The sequence below is a fragment of the Pelodiscus sinensis genome, chromosome Z, assembly GCF_052426305.1.
Source record: "Pelodiscus sinensis isolate ZL-2025 chromosome Z, ASM5242630v1, whole genome shotgun sequence".
In the NCBI taxonomy this organism is placed as follows: Eukaryota; Metazoa; Chordata; order Testudines; family Trionychidae; genus Pelodiscus; species Pelodiscus sinensis.
Window position 1 is genome coordinate 672,501 of NC_143085.1, and position 18,442 is coordinate 690,942.

The 18,442-nt window shown below is 57.8% G+C and overlaps 2 protein-coding genes across 14 annotated transcripts in view; one reads left to right on the plus strand and one right to left on the minus strand.

Moving 5' to 3' along the window:
- CFAP73 (cilia and flagella associated protein 73) overlaps window positions 1-1,798 on the minus strand; it is a 14,013-nt gene extending 12,215 nt beyond the window's left edge. Inside the window, exon 1 of one of the 2 annotated variants that reach the window (XM_089775175.1) lies at window positions 1,626-1,798. In XM_089775175.1, coding sequence (XP_089631301.1) covers window positions 1,626-1,684 — 59 coding nt within the window. In that variant the 5' untranslated portion in view covers window positions 1,685-1,798. The remainder of the gene's footprint in view (window positions 1-1,625) is intronic. The other variant, XM_075897937.2, reaches the window with a different exon arrangement.
- A 3,021-nt stretch (window positions 1,799-4,819) lies between these two features.
- RASAL1 (RAS protein activator like 1) overlaps window positions 4,820-18,442 on the plus strand; it is a 63,251-nt gene continuing 49,628 nt past the window's right edge. For 6 of the 12 annotated variants that reach the window (XR_016348338.1, XR_016348337.1, XR_016348339.1 and 3 more), the window contains exons 1-3: window positions 4,822-5,136; window positions 17,521-17,577; window positions 18,310-18,423. Coding sequence is in view for 7 of the 12 variants with exons in the window: in XM_089775181.1 (XP_089631307.1) it covers window positions 5,072-5,136; window positions 17,521-17,577; window positions 18,310-18,423 (236 nt within the window). In the remaining 5 variants the exon portion in view is untranslated. Of the gene's footprint in view, window positions 5,137-17,520; window positions 17,578-18,309; window positions 18,424-18,442 lie in introns of all 12 variants that reach the window. The other 6 variants (XR_016348340.1, XM_089775179.1, XM_089775182.1 and 3 more) reach the window with 3 other exon arrangements.

Consider the following 18,442-nt stretch of genomic DNA (forward strand, 5'->3'; position numbering starts at 1 on the left):
AAGTGCCACGTGTTTACTTGGCCCCCCGACATAGGCTTGGCCAGTGCAGCTCCACAAGCCAGCACTTCTCCTCAGTGACCACCACCCTGCACTGAGAATGTAACACCTTCATGTCAAGGGATGCACAGTCAGCAGGCAACCTAGCTAATGTCAAGGCTGGAGGTGGGGGACTGTAGAGCCATGAGCAGTGTCCCTGTGAGATGGGTGCTGGGGCAGCCACTCAGACGAGATTCAGATGCCACCTAGTTGATGAGCAGAGCGCCCACACTTAGGTTTGTGTTTCTACTGCTGGTGACATTCACACATGCCTTGGTGCGCATACAAATATTTATTCTGAGGGCTCGACGATTAATGTAATCTACTCACCCGTGGCGAGTATATTTTAGCCCAGCACGGTTTGCGCATGCGCAGCGTGCGGTTCCACACGGCTGGCGAGCGGGGCTCACTGCCACTGGGCGAGCCCTAGTTATTCTACACATGAATAGAAAAAATCTGCATGTGGATGGAAAAGATTAGAGGGGACATTGGCCATGCATACTAGCTTTTCCCCCAGTTCCACTCCGATATATCCCAGAGGACAAGCTGAAAGTGCTTTTCCTTCTAGAGCTTGCCTGGTGCCCAGGGATTATGGTTTTCCAATCAAAGGTTTCCAGTTTGTTTTAACTTAGTTTTTCCTCCTGTTATTGTCAGAGAAATGACAGAGAAACAGACTCCTCAACTGAATATGCAGGCCAATAGATAGCAAGTAACAAACTGAAACCAAAAAGGTGAGTTCTTTTCTCAAATCTCATCCAATTTGTCACCAGGTGACTGGTCCTTTAAGAAGGAACAGCTCCAGTTCAGCTCCAGCAAGGGCCTGAGAGTTGCCTTTCCCATGTCAGACTTGACAACTTTGAACTGAATCATTCAAATAGCGATGATCCCAATGATACATGCATTCAATAACCAGCATATGAAGGGAGTGTATAAATACGCTGAAAGTAGTCGCCCTAGCAACAAACTGCAGGAGCACCCCTCCAAACACATGCGCTACCTCTTTAAAAGCACCCCGAGGAAAAAACAAAGATCAGTGCCACTGTGATCTGACTTTAGTGAGAGTAAGAATATACATTACAATTTTAAACCTAACCACTGTCCTTATCTTGCCACAAGATGTCAGTCTGTTATATTTGAGCTGAGCGAGTCTAATATTTATTTAATGTTTATTTCATTTTCTTTTGTCTATAAGGTGTAGATACAATGCTCTTGTCAGTTAATTTCTAAGTTATTGTCTGAATAAAGGCATTTTCAGTTGCTTAAGTGGTCCCTGGAATCATGGTTAAATAAAATCCTCCCCCCCCCAAAAAAAATAGCGGCCCCCTTGCACAGTTCTGTTGACTTGGCTGGAGCCACCCCCCAAATATAGACGTCAATACAATCCTTGTGATGGGGCTGAGCAGGGGCTTGGGAGTGGGGAGGAGGCTGGCAGCAGGTAGTGCCTGAAACGGGTTTGGCTTGTTTGGGCTTGATGTGAGGGGGTGGTGGAGCTTGTTTATCTTGTCAGACTTGGCAAGGCCTGGGCCTGGCTCTACCAACCCTGAAGTAACCAGGAGCGCAGGGTGCCGGGGGGAGAGGCTCTTACTCACGGCAGCAGCAGCTTATTCCGGAAAACTGCCCGCAGATATTCTTCCAGTTGGAAAGCCATCGTGGCCCAGCCCCCAGCAGGGCCCTGTGGCTCGGGGAACGGGCCCTGCTACCATCCCAGTGCCTGCAAAGAGTCAAGGCAGGGAGTAGCGCCCGACCATTGCCAAGGAGACGGACAGCACAACGTTCGGTTGCCATGGTCACGTTTGGCATCCAGAGTCCTTTAAAGTTTCCCTTCCGCACGCCACTGCAGGAGGAGAGCCTAGAGACCAATCTAGTGCAGGGAAGGTGGAGCCAGAAGCCCACCCCAGACATGCGGATTTATTTTCAGCAGGGGGCAGCCTGGGAAAGCCTGGCCACCTGCAAACTAGTCTGGTCCCTGCCTGGCCCGGTGTGTGTTTCCCGCTCCTCTCTTCCGTCTGCTTTGCATGGCTGTTAGGGCACCTGGTTTAACTAGGGCTGCAGCTGCGGGACCCTCTGAGTGGTCCTCTGTGACATGACCCCCTCCTTCCCAGCATGCATAGCTCCGGTTGGCCCCATTGGTCAGGCAGCTGTGAGGGATATGGGAGTTAGAGGGGCTCCGGCAAGGTACAGTCACTGGGGTTCTTTAATCAGGGTTTGCATGGCAGCCAAGATTCATAGGAACTTCTGTGGGGCTGATACGTCCCTGGTGGAGTTGGGTTTCTGACCATTGGTTCAATTTGCCATCGTGGCCCGTCCCCCCTGTATTCATTTTAGGCCCACAGGAACTGAGGGAGCCTGTCTATTGACTCCAATAGACTCTGGATCAGCCATTAAGACAGTACTTGTAGAAGCTGCCTATTTCCCCAGCTTCTGTTCCCAGCACACACTGTATACAAAGTCCCCCCAGCTTCGCAGGCCTGCTGTGGAGCAGGAAGAATTCAAGAGCTAAAAATCACATTGAGACTCAGAGCCGATTCTCTCTCCTGGCTCCAGGGCAGCTCTTCCCCACTTCCCGCAGGGGATGCTGGCTCTGAATCAGGCCAGCTGAGCCCATGCACAGCAGATGGCAGTGAGGGGAGGTGAAGGTAGCAGAGGCACTATTCTCACTATTCTCACAGGTTTCTTCTGCGCATCAGGTGCAGAGGCAGTGAGAGCAGCAGAAACACTGGGCTGGTGCACACCAAGGGTAGCAACCTTCTCACGCCCTCATACATGCATCCCTGGACTTCTTCCATCACCCTCACCACCAGTCTTGGCTGCTCTAGAGCCAAACAGATTGAGTCTGGCTCCACACTCCAGCTCTACCCATCAGGCCACCCCAGCTTTTGATGCCCCCAGGACCACTAACAGGGAGCAACATTCTTTAGTAAACACACCTGTTCTGGCCTCAGCAACTCCTGGATAAGGCAGAGGATGCCTAGTGTCAAGGGGGATCCAGTAGATCTAGTATACTTAGATTTTCAGAAAGCCTTTGACAAGGTCCCCCACCAAAGGCTCTTGTGTCAATTCCATGGCCATGGGATAAGAGGGAAGATCCTTTCATGGATTGAGAACTGGTTAAAAGACAGGAAACAAAGGGTAGGAATAAATGGTAAATTGTCAGAATGGAGAGGGGTAACTAGTGGTGTTCCCCAAGGGTCAGTCCTAGGACCAATCCTATTCAATTTATTCATAAATGATCTAGAAAAAGGGGCAAGCAGTGAGGTAGTAAAGTTCGTGGATGATACCAAACTGTTTAAGACAGTCACAACAGAAGCAGACTGTGAAAAACTTCAAAAAGATCTCACAAAACTGTGTGATTGGGCCACAAAATGGCAAATGAAGATTAATGTGGATAAGTGTAAAGTAATGCACATCAGGAAAAATAACCCCAACTATACGTACAGTATGATGGGGGCTAATTTGGCTACAACAAATTAGGAAAGAGATCTTGGAGTTATCGTGGTTAGTTCTCTGAAAACGTCCACACAGAGTGCAGCGGTGATCAAAAAGGCAAATAGGATGCTAGGAATTAAGAAAGGGATAGAAAATAAGACCCAGAATATCTTATAATCCTGTATAAAACTATGGTACGCCCACATCTTGAATACTGTGTACATATGTGGTCTCCTCACCTCAGAAAAGATATTTTGGCCTTGGAAAGGGTTCAGAAAAGGGCAACTAAAATGATTGGGGTTTGGAACAGGTCCCCTATGAGGAGAAGCTAAAGCAACTGGGACTTTTTAGTTTGGAAAAGAGGAGACTGAGGGGGGATATGATAGAGGTCTATAAAATCATGAGTGGTGTGGAGAGGGTGAATAAAGAAAAGTTATTCATTAGTTCCCATAATATAAGGACTAGAGGACACCAAATGAAATTAATGGGTGGCAGGTTTAAAACTAATAAGCAAAAGTTCTTCACACAGCGCGTAGTCAGCCTGTGGAACTCCTTGCCAGAGGAGGCTGTGAAGGCTAGGACTGTACCAGAGTTTAAAGAGATAAATTCCTGGAGGTTAGGTCCATAAAAGGCTATTAGCCAGGGGATAGAAATGGTGTCCCTGGCCTCTGTTCGTCAGAGGCTGGAGATGGATGGCACAAGACAAGTCACTTGATCATTGTCTTCGTTCCACCCCCTCCGGGGCACCTAGCACTGGCCACTGTCGGCAGACAGGATACTGGGCTAGATGGACCTTTGGTCGGACCCAGTATGGCCGTTCTCATGTTCTTATGTCTCTGAGAGCAGGAGCTGGCCCCTTTTTCTTGCAAAGCGGATAGTTTGCGAGTAAGATCTGAGCTGGGGACCTGAATTCTGTTCCCAACTTTCCCAAGTCATGGCCTTGTGCTGTGCCTCAGTTTCCCCATCTATCCAGTGGGGATGCTGATGCTGCACAGAGGGACTGAGAGGTTTCTTAGTGTTAAGGAAGTGGCTTGAGGTCCCTTGAAGGGAGGTGAGATGAGGAGGACGTAGTGGTACCCAGGAAAGGGATGGAAAGAACTAGACTGTTCTGCTTTGCAAGGCTGCTGTGACAGGTAGGGTTTATTCAGAACAGCCCCTGCTTGTCTCAGACTTTCTGCTGTGCTGGAGTGACGGCCAGTGACGGCCCATGCCCACTGCAGGCCCCGCTGCCTTAGCGCTGGCGATTCCCCAGCCTCTGACTCCATGCGAGAGACACGCAAGCCCAGTGCGGGAGCCCGGAGGGAGCGTTCCCCTCGCTGCCGCTAGGAGGCGGGGGCGCTCCGCTCTGCGGGCGCGGCGCGGCGCGGCGAGGCGAGGCGCGGGGCAGTGCTCGCGGGCACCTGTCGCTGCCGGCTCCCCGCGCTGCGCGCCCGGCTGGCCAGACTCGCGCAGCCTGGGAGCGGGAAGGGAGCGTGACACCGCGACCGGGGCTGCCCCTGGCGGCAAGACCGGCTCCTGCGCGGGCTGCGCGGCTTCGGAAGCGGCTGCGGCCGAGCCCGGGCCGGGCAGGAGCCGATGGTCGCGGGGGCCGGGCGGCCCTTCGGCTGGGATGGCCCGGAACACGTCGCTGCACTTCAGGGTGGTGGAAGGACGGAGCCTGCCCGCCAAGGATGTGTGAGTCGGCCCCCGCCCGCCCGCCCCAGCGCCGTGCGCCCCGAGCTTGGCCAGGGGCTACCCCCGCCCCGCCCCGCCCCAGCGCCGTGCGCCCCGAGCTTGGCCGGGGGCTGCCCCCGCCCCGCCCGCCCCAGCGCCGTGCGCCCCGAGCTTGGCCAGGGGCTGCCCCCGCCCCGCCCGCCCCAGCGCCGTGCGCCCCGAGCTTGGCCAGGGGCTGCCCCCGCCCCGCCCCGCCCCAGCGCCGTGCGCCCCGAGCTTGGCCGGGGGCTGCCCCCGCCCCGCCCGCCCCAGCGCCGTGCGCCCCGAGCTTGGCCAGGGGCTGCCCCCGCCCCGCCCGCCCCAGCGCCGTGCGCCCCGAGCTTGGCCAGGGGCTGCCCCCGCCCCGCCCCGCCCCAGCGCCGTGCGCCCCGAGCTTGGCCGGGGGCTGCCCCTGCCCCGCCCGCCCCAGCGCCGTGCGCCCCGAGCTTGGCCGGGGGCTGCCCCCGCCCCGCCCCGCCCCAGCGCCGCGCGCCCCGAGCTTGGCCAGGGGCTGCCCCCGCCCCGCCCGCCCCAGCGCCGTGCGCCCCGAGCTTGGCCGGGGGCTGCCCCTGCCCCGCCCCGCCCCAGCGCCGCGCGCCCCGAGCTTGGCCAGGGGCTGCCCCCGCCCTGCCCCGCCCCAGCGCCGTGCGCCCCGAGCTTGGCCAGGGGCTGCCCCCGCCCTGCCCCGCCCCAGCGCCGTGCGCCCCGAGCTTGGCCAGGGGCTGCCCCCGCCCCGCCCGCCCCAGCGCCGTGCGCCCCGAGCTTGGCCGGGGGCTGCCCCTGCCCCGCCCCGCCCCAGCGCCGCGCGCCCCGAGCTTGGCCGGGGGCTGCCCCCGCCCCGCGCGGAAAGTCGCTGCTGCCGGGCTCCGTTCCCACGCAGCTCGCTCCGCCCGCGGGAACCAGGCGCGCTCCGGGCTCCCAGCCGGGGAGAGCCGCGCATGGGTCTCCGGCTCCCCCTTCCCGCACTCTGGCCTCGGCGGCCCCTCCAGCCCCTGCCCCAGGAAGCAGACCGGCCCGTCCAGGCTGGAGGAGCCGGGCACCTGCCCAGCCTGAGCGCTGCTGCGCTGCGCTGCGCTGTCCCGCGCTTGGAGCCAGCCCCAGGTCCCGAGCTGCAGGCCGACCCCCGACCCCCGTCCGAGTCCCGGTGCCCTGCAGGCTGCGCCCGAGCAGAGCCAGCTTGGCCCACCCTGAGGCAGGCGCTGCTGCCGGAGTTTCGTTCGGAGCAAGGGAAATCCCAGCTCGGTGCCACCGGACCCCCGAGCTGCAGGCCCTGGTATCCCTGCTGCGGGGCCGGGCCGGGGAGGGAGCAGGCTGCCTGGTGCTGCTCCACAGGCTGCCCAGCGCGGGGCTCCCAGCCTGCATCCATCTGGGGTAAGAGCCGGGCTTTGGGACTCCGGGGCTCTAGTCACAGGAGCTGCTGGGTCAGTCTGCTGGTGGCTGTGCCCTAGGGCGGCTGCAAGCGACAACTACCCACGGGGCGGGCGGGCAGAGAGGCGGTGCCGAACACCGGGTCCGAGGCACTGGAGACCCTGGAGCACTCAGCCTGGCGCTTTCCACTACCCAGCTCCTCCTGTCACCCCGCGGAGAAACGCCTGGGGCCTGGCTTTCGCCACGAAACCTCCAGCTTGCTGGGGCAGAGACGTGGGGCAGCCCCGCTGGTGTAAATCAGGTCCCCAGGCTCCTCGGACCACTGACTGCTGCGGGGACAGTGTCCAGGGCTTGGGGGTCACTGACTGCTGGGGGGACAGTGTCCAGGGCTTGGGGGTCACTGACTGCTGCGGGGACAGTGTCCAGGGCTTGGGGGTAACTGACTGCTGGGGGGACAGTGTCCAGGGCTTGGGGGTCACTGACTGCTGGGGGGACAGTGTCCAGGGCTTGGGGGTCACTGACTGCTGGGGGGACAGTGTCCAGGGCTTGGGGGTCACTGACTGCTGCGGGGACAGTGTCCAGGGCTTGGGGGTCACTGACTGCTGGGGGTAGGACAGTGTCCAAGCCAGTGTCCAGGGCTTGGGGGTCACTGACTGCTGGGGGGACAGTGTCCAAGCCAGTGTCCAGGGCTTGGGGGTCACTGACTGCTGGGGGTAGGACAGTGTCCAAGCCAGTGTCCAGGGCTTGGGGGTCACTGACTGCTGGGGGTAGGACAGTGTCCAAGCCAGTGTCCAGGGCTTGAGGGTCACTGACTGCTGGGGGTAGGACAGTGTCCAAGCCAGTGTCCAGGACTTGGGGGTCACTGACTGCTGGGGGGACAGTGTCCAAGCCAGTGTCCAGGACTTGGGGGTCACTGACTGCTGGGGGGACAGTGTCCAAGCCAGTGTCCAGGACTTGGGGGTCACTGACTGCTGGGGGTAGGACAGTGTCCAAGCCAGTGTCCAGGACTTGGGGGTCACTGACTGCTGGGGGTAGGACAGTGTCCAAGCCAGTGTCCAGGACTTGGGGGTCACTGACTGCTGGGGGTAGGACAGTGTCCAAGCCAGTGTCCAGGGCTTGGGGGTCACTGACTGCTGGGGGGAGGACAGTGTCCAAGCCAGTGTCCAGGACTTGGGGGTCACTGACTGCTGGGGGGACAGTGTCCAAGCCAGTGTCCAGGGCTTGGGGGTCACTGACTGCTGGGGGTAGGACAGTGTCCAAGCCAGTGTCCAGGACTTGGGGGTCACTGACTGCTGGGGGGACAGTGTCCAAGCCAGTGTCCAGGGCTTGGGGGTCACTGACTGCTGGGGGTAGGACAGTGTCCAAGCCAGTGTCCAGAGCTTGGGGGTCACTGACTGCTGGGGGGACAGTGTCCAAGCCAGTGTCCAGGGCTTGGGGGTCACTGACTGCTGGGGTAGGACAGTGTCCAAGCCAGTGTCCAGGGCTTGGGGGTCACTGACTGCTGGGGGGAGGACAGTGTCAAAGCCAGTGTCCAGGACTTGGGGGTCACTGACTGCTGGGGGGACAGTGTCCAAGCCAGTGTCCAGGGCTTGGGGGTCACTGACTGCTGGGGGTAGGACAGTGTCCAAGCCAGTGTCCAGGACTTGGGGGTCACTGACTGCTGGGGGGACAGTGTCCAAGCCAGTGTCCAGGGCTTGGGGGTCACTGACTGCTGGGGGTAGGACAGTGTCCAAGCCAGTGTCCAGAGCTTGGGGGTCACTGACTGCTGGGGGGACAGTGTCCAAGCCAGTGTCCAGGGCTTGGGGGTCACTGACTGCTGGGGTAGGACAGTGTCCAAGCCAGTGTCCAGGGCTTGGGGGTCACTGACTGCTGGGGGGAGGACAGTGTCAAAGCCAGTGTCCAGGGTTTGGGGGTCACTGACTGCTGGGGGGAGGACAGTGTCCAAGCCAGTGTCCAGGGCTTGGGGGTCACTGACTGCTGGGGGGAGGACAGTGTCAAAGCCAGTGTCCAGGGTTTGGGGGTCACTGACTGCTGGGGGTAGGACAGTGTCCAAGCCAGTGTCCAGGGCTTGAGGGTCACTGACTGCTGGGGGTAGGACAGTGTCCAAGCCAGTGTCCAGGGCTTGGGGGTCACTGACTGCTGGGGGGAGGACAGTGTCCAGGCCAGTGTCCAGGGCTTGAGGGTCACTGACTGCTGGGGGTAGGACAGTGTCCAAGCCAGTGTCCAGGGCTTGGGGGTCACTGACTGCTGGGGGGACAGTGTCCAAGCCAGTGTCCAGGACTTGGGGGTCACTGACTGCTGGGGGTAGGACAGTGTCCAAGCCAGTGTCCAGGGCTTGGGGGTCACTGACTGCTGGGGGGAGGACAGTGTCCAAGCCAGTGTCCAGGGCTTGGGGGTCACTGACTGCTGGGGGGAGGACAGTGTCAAAGCCAGTGTCCAGGGTTTGGGGGTCAATGACTGCTGGGGGGAGGACAGTGTCAAAGCCAGTGTCCAGGGCTTGAGGGTCACTGACTGCTGGGGGGACAGTGTCCAAGCCAGTGTCCAGGGCTTGAGGGTCACTGACTGCTGGGGGTAGGACAGTGTCCAAGCCAGTGTCCAGGGCTTGGGGGTCACTGACTGCTGGGGGGAGGACAGTGTCCAGGCCAGTGTCCAGGGCTTGAGGGTCACTGACTGCTGGGGGTAGGACAGTGTCCAAGCCAGTGTCCAGGGCTTGGGGGTCACTGACTGCTGGGGGGACAGTGTCCAAGCCAGTGTCCAGGACTTGGGGGTCACTGACTGCTGGGGGTAGGACAGTGTCCAAGCCAGTGTCCAGGGCTTGGGGGTCACTGACTGCTGGGGGGAGGACAGTGTCCAAGCCAGTGTCCAGGGCTTGGGGGTCACTGACTGCTGGGGGGGACAGTGTCCAAGCCAGTGTCCAGGGCTTGGGGGTCACTGACTGCTGGGGGTAGGACAGTGTCCAAGCCAGTGTCCAGGGCTTGAGGATCACTGACTGCTGGGGGGACAGTGTCCAAGCCAGTGTCCAGGGCTTGGGGGTCACTGACTGCTGGGGGGACAGTGTCCAAGCCAGTGTCCAGAGTTTGGGGGTCACTGACTGCTGGGGGTAGGACAGTGTCCAAGCCAGTGTCCAGGGCTTGGGGGTCACTGACTGCTGGGGGGACAGTGTCCAAGCCAGTGTCCAGGGCTTGGGGGTCACTGACTGCTGGGGGAACAGTGTCCAAGCCAGTGTCCAGGGCTTGAGGGTCACTGACTGCTGGGGGGACAGTGTCCAAGCCAGCGTCCAGGGCTTGGGGGTCACTGACTGCTGGGGGTAGGACAGTGTCCAGGGCTTGGGGGTCACTGACTGCTGGGGGGACAGTGTCCAAGCCAGTGTCCAGGGCTTGAGGGTCACTGACTGCTGGGGGGGACAGTGTCCAAGCCAGTGTCCAGGGCTTGGGGGTCACTGACTGCTGGGGGTAGGACAGTGTCCAAGCCAGTGTCCAGGGCTTGAGGATCACTGACTGCTGGGGGGACAGTGTCCAAGCCAGTGTCCAGGGCTTGAGGGTCACTGACTGCTGGGGGGACAGTGTCCAAGCCAGTGTCCAGGGCTTGAGGGTCACTGACTGCTGGGGGGACAGTGTCCAAGCCAGCGTCCAGGGCTTGGGGGTCACTGACTGCTGGGGGGACAGTGTCCAAGCCAGTGTCCAGGACTTGGGGGTCACTGACTGCTGGGGGTAGGACAGTGTCCAAGCCAGTGTCCAGGGCTTGGGGGTCACTGACTGCTGGGGGTAGGACAGTGTCCAAGCCAGTGTCCAGGGCTTGGGGGTCACTGACTGCTGGGGGGACAGTGTCCAAGCCAGTGTCCAGGGCTTGAGGGTCACTGACTGCTGGGGGTAGGACAGTGTCCAAGCCAGTGTCCAGGGCTTGGGGGTCACTGACTGCTGGGGGGACAGTGTCCAAGCCAGTGTCCAGGGCTTGAGGGTCACTGACTGCTGGGGGGGACAGTGTCCAAGCCAGTGTCCAGGGCTTGAGGGTCACTGACTGCTGGGGGGACAGTGTCCAAGCCAGTGTCCAGGGCTTGGGGGTCACTGACTGCTGGGGGTAGGACAGTGTCCAAGCCAGTGTCCAGGGCTTGGGGGTCACTGACTGCTGGGGGGACAGTGTCCAAGCCAGTGTCCAGGGCTTGAGGGTCACTGACTGCTGGGGGGACAGTGTCCAAGCCAGCGTCCAGGGCTTGGGGGTCACTGACTGCTGGGGGGACAGTGTCCAAGCCAGCGTCCAGGGCTTGGGGGTCACTGACTGCTGGGGGTAGGACAGTGTCCAAGCCAGCGTCCAGGGCTTGGGGGTCACTGACTGCTGGGGGGGACAGTGTCCAAGCCAGTGTCCAGGACTTGGGGGTCACTGACTGCTGGGGGGGACAGTGTCCAAGCCAGTGTCCAGGGCTTGAGGGTCACTGACTGCTGGGGGGGACAGTGTCCAAGCCAGTGTCCAGGGCTTGGGGGTCACTGACTGCTGGGGGGGACAGTGTCCAAGCCAGTGTCCAGGGCTTGGGGGTCACTGACTGCTGGGGGTAGGACAGTGTCCAAGCCAGTGTCCAGGGCTTGGGGGTCACTGACTGCTGGGGGGACAGTGTCCAAGCCAGTGTCCAGGGCTTGGGGGTCACTGACTGCTGGGGGGAGGACAGTGTCCAAGCCAGTGTCCAGGGCTTGGGGGTCACTGACTGCTGGGGGGAGGACAGTGTCCAAGCCAGTGTCCAGGGCTTGGGGGTCACTGACTGCTGGGGGGAGGACAGTGTCCAAGCCAGTGTCCAGGGCTTGGGGGTCACTGACTGCTGGGGGGACAGTGTCCAAGCCAGTGTCCAGGGCTTGAGGGTCACTGACTGCTGGGGGGACAGTGTCCAAGCCAGTGTCCAGGGCTTGGGGGTCACTGACTGCTGGGGGGGACAGTGTCCAAGCCAGTGTCCAGGGCTTGGGGGTCACTGACTGCTGGGGGTAGGACAGTGTCCAAGCCAGTGTCCAGGGCTTGGGGGTCACTGACTGCTGGGGGGACAGTGTCCAAGCCAGTGTCCAGGGCTTGAGGGTCACTGACTGCTGGGGGTAGGACAGTGTCCAAGCCAGTGTCCAGGGCTTGGGGGTCACTGACTGCTGGGGGGAGGACAGTGTCCAAGCCAGTGTCCAGGGCTTGGGGGTCACTGACTGCTGGGGGGACAGTGTCCAAGCCAGTGTCCAGGGCTTGAGGGTCACTGACTGCTGGGGGTAGGACAGTGTCCAAGCCAGTGTCCAGGACTTGGGGGTCACTGACTGCTGGGGGTAGGACAGTGTCCAAGCCAGTGTCCAGGGCTTGGGGGTCACTGACTGCTGGGGGGACAGTGTCCAAGCCAGTGTCCAGGGCTTGGGGGTCACTGACTGCTGGGGGGACAGTGTCCAAGCCAGTGTCCAGGGCTTGAGGGTCACTGACTGCTGGGGGGACAGTGTCCAAGCCAGTGTCCAGGGCTTGAGGGTCACTGACTGCTGGGGGGACAGTGTCCAAGCCAGTGTCCAGAGCTTGAGGGTCACTGACTGCTGGGGGTAGGACAGTGTCCAGGCCAGTGTCCAGAGCTTGAGGGTCACTGACTGCTGGGGGGAGGACAGTGTCCAAGCCAGTGTCCAGAGGTTGAGGGTCACTGACTGCTGGGGGTAGGACAGTGTCCAGGCCAGTGTCCAGAGCTTGAGGGTCACTGACTGCTGGGGGAGGACAGTGTCCAAGCCAGCGTCCAGGGCTTGGGGGTCACTGACTGCTGGGGGTAGGACAGTGTCCAAGCCAGTGTCCAGGGTTTGGGGGTCACTGACTGCTGGGGGGACAGTGTCCAAGCCAGTGTCCAGGACTTGGGGGTCACTGACTGCTGGGGGTAGGACAGTGTCCAAGCCAGTGTCCAGGACTTGGGGGTCACTGACTGCTGGGGGGAGGACAGTGTCCAAGCCAGTGTCCAGGACTTGGGGGTCACTGACTGCTGGGGGTAGGACAGTGTCCAAGCCAGTGTCCAGGGCTTGAGGGTCACTGACTGCTGGGGGTAGGACAGTGTCCAAGCCAGTGTCCAGGACTTGGGGGTCACTGACTGCTGGGGGTAGGACAGTGTCCAAGCCAGTGTCCAGGGCTTGAGGGTCACTGACTGCTGGGGGGAGGACAGTGTCCAAGCCAGCATCCAGGGCTTGCCGGACCACTGAGTGCTGGCTGGGGGTGGGCCGGCGTCCAAGCCAGCGTCCAGTGCTACCAAGCTGTTTCTGCAGCTGGGTTTTGTGCTAACTCCCCACATGGTCTGTCCTGTTTCTGAAGCAGTAGCTGGGAGTGTCTCAGGAAGGACAATGGGAGGTTCCTTAGGCCTGGTCCATGTTAGTTTAGATTGAACTTAGCTGCACACAGTTGATTGTTTTTCTAAATGATGTGCCCACACTACCAAGCCGGTTCCATCGAACCTAAGGGCTACCGAAGTCTATCTGAGTACTCCTGCTTTTCTTGACAACATAAGAACGTGGGAACAGCCAGAATGGGTCAGACCAGAGGTCCATGTAGCCCAGTGTCCTGTCTTCCCACAGTGGCCAATACCAGATGTCCCAGAGGGAGGGAATATAACAAGTCATCATCATGTGATCCCTCCCCTGTCATCCATTTCTAGACAAACAGAGGGTAGGGACACCATTCCTACCCATCCTGGCTAACAGGCATTGATGGACCTAACCTCCATGAATCTCTCTAGCTCTTTTTTGAACCCTGTTAAAGTCCTAGTCTTCACCACATCCTCTGGCAAGGGGTTCCACAGGTTAACACTGCGCTGAGTGAAGAAAATCTTCCTTTTGTTTGTTTTAAACCTGCTGCCTGTTAATTTCATTTGGTGACCCTTAGTTTTTATATTGTGGGAATAAGTAAATAACTTTTCCTTATTCACTTTTTTCACACCACTCATGATTTTATAGACCCCTATCATATCCCCCCTTAGTCTCCTCTTTTCTAAGCTGAAAAGTCCACGTCTTTTTAACCTCTCTTCATATGGGCCCATTCCAAACCCCTGATAACTTTTGTTGCCCTTTGCTGAACCTTTTCCCAGTGCCAGTAGATCTTTGTTGAGATGAGGCGACCACATCTGTACGCAGTATTGAAGATGTGGACGTACCATGGTTTTATATAGAGGCAATAAGATATTCCCCATCTTATTCTCTATCTCAGGGTTTCCCAAGCTACGGATTGGGACCCAAATCTGGGTCGCCATTACATTTCAAAAGGGTCGCCAGGTGTCTCCCCAGGTGGCTCTTAAGGAGCCATTCATACATTTTTGAATTGCCCTGGGTCACCAGGTCTTCCTGAATTGTCAAAATGGGTTCCGATCTGGAAAAGGTTGGGAACTGCCTGTTTTAATGATTCCTAACATCCCATTTGCTTTTTTGACTGCCGCTGCACACTGCATGGAATTTTGACTTTGCATGGTTGAATTTACAGTAGTGTAGATACAGTGTTGTGAAAGTTGAGGCTCTTGGCCTCCGGGAGGCATCCCACAGTGCCCTGCACTGACTACTCTGGCCAGAACCTGCGCCTTTACTTCTTTCCAGGTGAATAAGAAAAGCCCTGGGAAAGTTCGAATTTCATTTCCCATGTGGCCAGTGCTGCGATCACACCTCAGAGCAAGCAGCACTCCTGAGCAGCACACATGGCCATGACTTCCATGACTTCAAGTCCTATGAGCTCCAGTTTCCAGGGGCACAAAAGAGCACCAGCACGCATTGTGCAGGAGATCTTGGACCTTTTAGGGTGCATCTACACAGCAGGGTTTAACTTGAAAGAAGCTACGCAAATTGAGCTACCTCAATTGCGTATGTTATTTTGAAATAGCTTACTTTGAAATATATGGGAGTGTTTCCTCAGCACTTATTTCGAAATAAGGCACTCTTCCTCTGACTTCCCTTACTCCTCGTACAATGAGGGTTAAGGAGTAACAAGTCCTCCAGCTTGACAGTATTTGACACTATTTCAAAATAACTGCCTGCTGTGTAGACACGGACCAAGTTCTTTTGGAATAGCGCTAGTTATTTTGAAATAGTGTTGCAGTGTAGACGTACCCTTAGAGGCTTGGGGAGAGGAATCCATTTTCTCTGAGCTCCGACACAGCAAAGAAAACACTGATATTTACATGAAGATCACAATCTGCCCGGCAGGATGTGGGGGAAGACTATTTGCTCTTACAGTTTGCTAAAGCCTGGTCTACACTAGAAGCTGTGTCACTCAGGGCTATGAAAAATTCACTCCCATGAGTGGCAGTGTTCCCTCTAATTTTTCGGTATGTGTACAGAATGAATGTTATGTGCACAGAGGCATGTGCAGATGTGCACCACCAATAGAAACATATGCCGCCTGCTGTGGGCACTCTGGTAATCAGCTGGGCAGCACCTAAATCTCTCCTGGGTGGCCACCAAAATGCTCAGCTTACAGGGAACACTGCTGAGCAGATAGTTAAGCCAACCTAAGTCCCTGTGCAGATGGAAGAATTCTTCCATTGACTTAGCTTGTCTTGGGGGTGTGAATTATCCACACCAAGTGGAGCATCCTGTTGCTGCTGTAGCATTTTAAGTCTAGACAAACCCTAAGAAACTAAGGCCATGCTGTGACAGCACGTCGGGGAGCCCTTGGCCCTGCACCCTCCTCCGCAGCCAGATGTGACTCCGCCAGCCAGCAGAAAAGAAGGTAGACATAGGAGCCAGGGCAGAGCCTTAGTGCTTCTGGGGGGAAGGGGCTTCACCCCCTTCTTTGGTCTAAAAACATTCCCCCTTCCCCCAGCCCAGCCCAGACTGACTCAACTCCCAGCAGCTGGTCCTTAGCCCCCAGGCAGCCATGCCCCTTGATTTGTTCAGATAGCTTCTACCTAGCCTAGGTGTCAGGCGGCTGGGCCATTGCTCACCCTCAGGGACCATACCCTGCTGGGCACTGCACACAGACGCACACAGAGTCTCTACACACCAGCAAAGGGCAGTAGGGGTCACACAGCACAACACAGCAACCAATGACTGCCCAACCAGCGTGGATCCAGGGCCCCACTACATCACACATGCCTACGCTACAGAGTTAAATAGATGTCAGTTACATCAGTGATCATAAACTGCTGTAATTACAATACTTGTGCAAGTTCACCCATCACTGGTGTTGGTGGAGTCTGTTCAATGTTGGTGCCCTAGCACCAGTGGAGAGAGCAGTGTACCACGGGTAGCTATCCCACTGCGCAAATCATCACTCTTCCCTAGTAGGCATTCTGGAAATGGATCATAGTGCATCCTGATGCAGGATCACTGCCCCCATGAAGCAGTTTTTTCCACATAATTCCAAGGGCTCCTGATTGCATTTTGTGCCATTTTCAACTGCCCCTGTGAACTTTGTACCCACCATCTCTGCCTAAAAGCATGGATCTTGCACTGCCCTCCAGCCTTGGGATGCGTGTTATGAATACAACAGGGCAGATGCATATTACTCCTGGGAGACCAGCCTACTACTCACTCCCAGGGATCGTGAAGCTGGTGAATGAAATATTCCTTTGGCACCCTTCCCCAGGGAAGCCTTGGCCCCTTCTGTGCTGCCCTAGTCCACCCCCAGATTCCCAACTCCTGTGGGCTCTGTTCAGATGCCTCCTAAAGAGCCACTTCTCCTTAGAATAGAATCCTAGACTCGTGGGGCTGGGAGGAAACACAAGGACTAGATTAACCCCCTGCCAAGAAGTGGGAGCTGCATCTGAAGGACCCTAGACAGATGCCATCCAGCCTCTTCTTGACACCCTCCCCCTCGGCATCTGTTCCATTGTCCCACTCTGCTTACAGCGAGGAAGCTTTTCCAGAGCTTCCATCTAACTCTGCTCTGCTGTGCTTTCAACCCGTTGCCATGTCTCCTGCCCTCTGTTGCCCTTTTAGGGCAGCCATTCAAGTATTTGAAGATGCCACTTTGTCCCTCTCAATCGCCTCTTTTCTAAACTGACCACACCCACTTCCTCCAGCCTTTGCTCATGTGGCTGCGTTCCATCCCTCGATCATCTGTGCCACTCGCCTCTGGTTCCTGATCACCAAAATGGACACAGTACAGCAGCTGAGGCCTAACTGGAAGGGACTGTCTCCTCCCGTGACTCGCACAAGATGTCTCTGTTAACACAACCTAACATTGCATTTTGATTTTTTTTTCAGCAGCCTGGCATTGCAGAGACACGCGGAGGCTCCCGGACCCTTGTCAGCCAGGCTGCTGCCAAGCCTGCTGCCCCCTAGTCTGCATTTCTACATTTGCGTTTTGTCCTGAGTGCAGCACCTGACATTCATCGTTTTGTTGTCCATAGCTCAGTTCTCCAGTTTGTCAAGATCACTTTGAATTGTAGTTCTTTGTGATCCAGACAGCAGTGAGCGAGCCTTCAGAGAAACCTGCCAGTTAGCTGGCTCGTTGGCTTGCATGGGCCTGCCCCAGGATTCTGGCAGTGGTGGCAGAAGTAGTGACCCTTGGCAGCACTTCATGGAGGCCCCAGGGGGAGGGCAGTGCTCCTATGCCTGGTGGGCCTGGCACCAAAGAATGGGAAGAGACAAAGCAGGGGCAGCTGGGCCATGCAGCGCATGGAGGGGGGCTAAAGGGGGCTTGGGGGAAATGGGGAGCTGTGTTGATGTAATACATTGCTTCTCAGGAACCCCGCAGATCTTCAGTACTTACAGGGCCAGAGCACCGGCTGGTCGAACCCTGCTGTTCCTTTGGGAGTGCTACCCACACTTCAGTCTGGTCCCTGGGGATCTTGCTGGTCCCCCCGCTCTTCCCCAAGGCAGGGCCTCTGGCTGCCTGTGCCATGCCCTTTGCTTTCTACAGGGTGCTGTTTCTACAGGCCAGTTCCCAATTAGAGCCGCGCACTGCGCCTCGCTGCCTTCTTTAAATGCTCCGCAAACAGTGCTCAGCCCAGTGACCCTGCAAGGCTGCAGTCCTTTGCCCAGATACCAATGCCCTGCTTAATACCAGTGTGCCTGCTTACTTGGTGTCCCTCCCCAGGTCTGGCACCAGTGACCCCTACTGCATTGTCAAAGTAGACAACGAAGTGGTAGCCAGGTGAGTGTGCCCAGCTGGGCGCCCTGGGGACGGGATGAGTAAATATGCCATATTTGCACTGTTGTTGGAGCGTGGTGTAATAGAGACCGATGTACAGAGCAAAGTGCTGGTCTCCACTCACGCAACTGTCTCTGCAGGCATGGATTTACGTCCCTTTGGCCCTGCATGCATGCATGCGTAGTTCTTTGCACCAGTGCATCCGTGGCCACTGCATGCCACTGGCAGGGAGGTGCATGCCTGTGTTTCCTCTAACCCTTTCCATCCATTGGCTGAATGCATTTTCTTGTGTGCACAGAGACATGGGCGAGGGCGCACCACCAGTAGACACTAAAAACCTAGCTGTGGGCGCTCTGCTAATCAGGCGGGCAGCATATTAACTTCTGAGTGGCTGCACTAGTGCAGAGCTTGCAGGGAGCACGGGTGTGGACCCTTGTGCGTTCGGCGAGGTCTGTGTGTGTGGCACATGCTCTGGATTCTTGGAGCTGTGAGGTCCAGATGGCATCTCTCCCAGTCCCTGAGCTCCTGCCTCTCCTGGGTTAAGGCAGCTGGAGTAAACCTAGTCCTGACCCCATCCCCCAGAGGATAGGGACTGAGCCTGTAGTTCTCATAGTGACAGCAGGGTCCACAGCTGTGACCTCCTCCATCGCACCATGGCCCACAATGCTGGCATGGCTCAGGGGCATGGTCGCAGCTGCTGGCACTGACCCCCTCTGCCCCGGACTCTGCTTGCAGGACTGCTACCGTGTGGAAGAATCTGAATCCCTTCTGGGGGGAGGAATACACCCTGCACCTGCCCATGGGCTTCCACAGTCTCGCCTTCTACGTGCTGGATGAGGACACCATCGGGTGAGAGGGGGCTGCTACT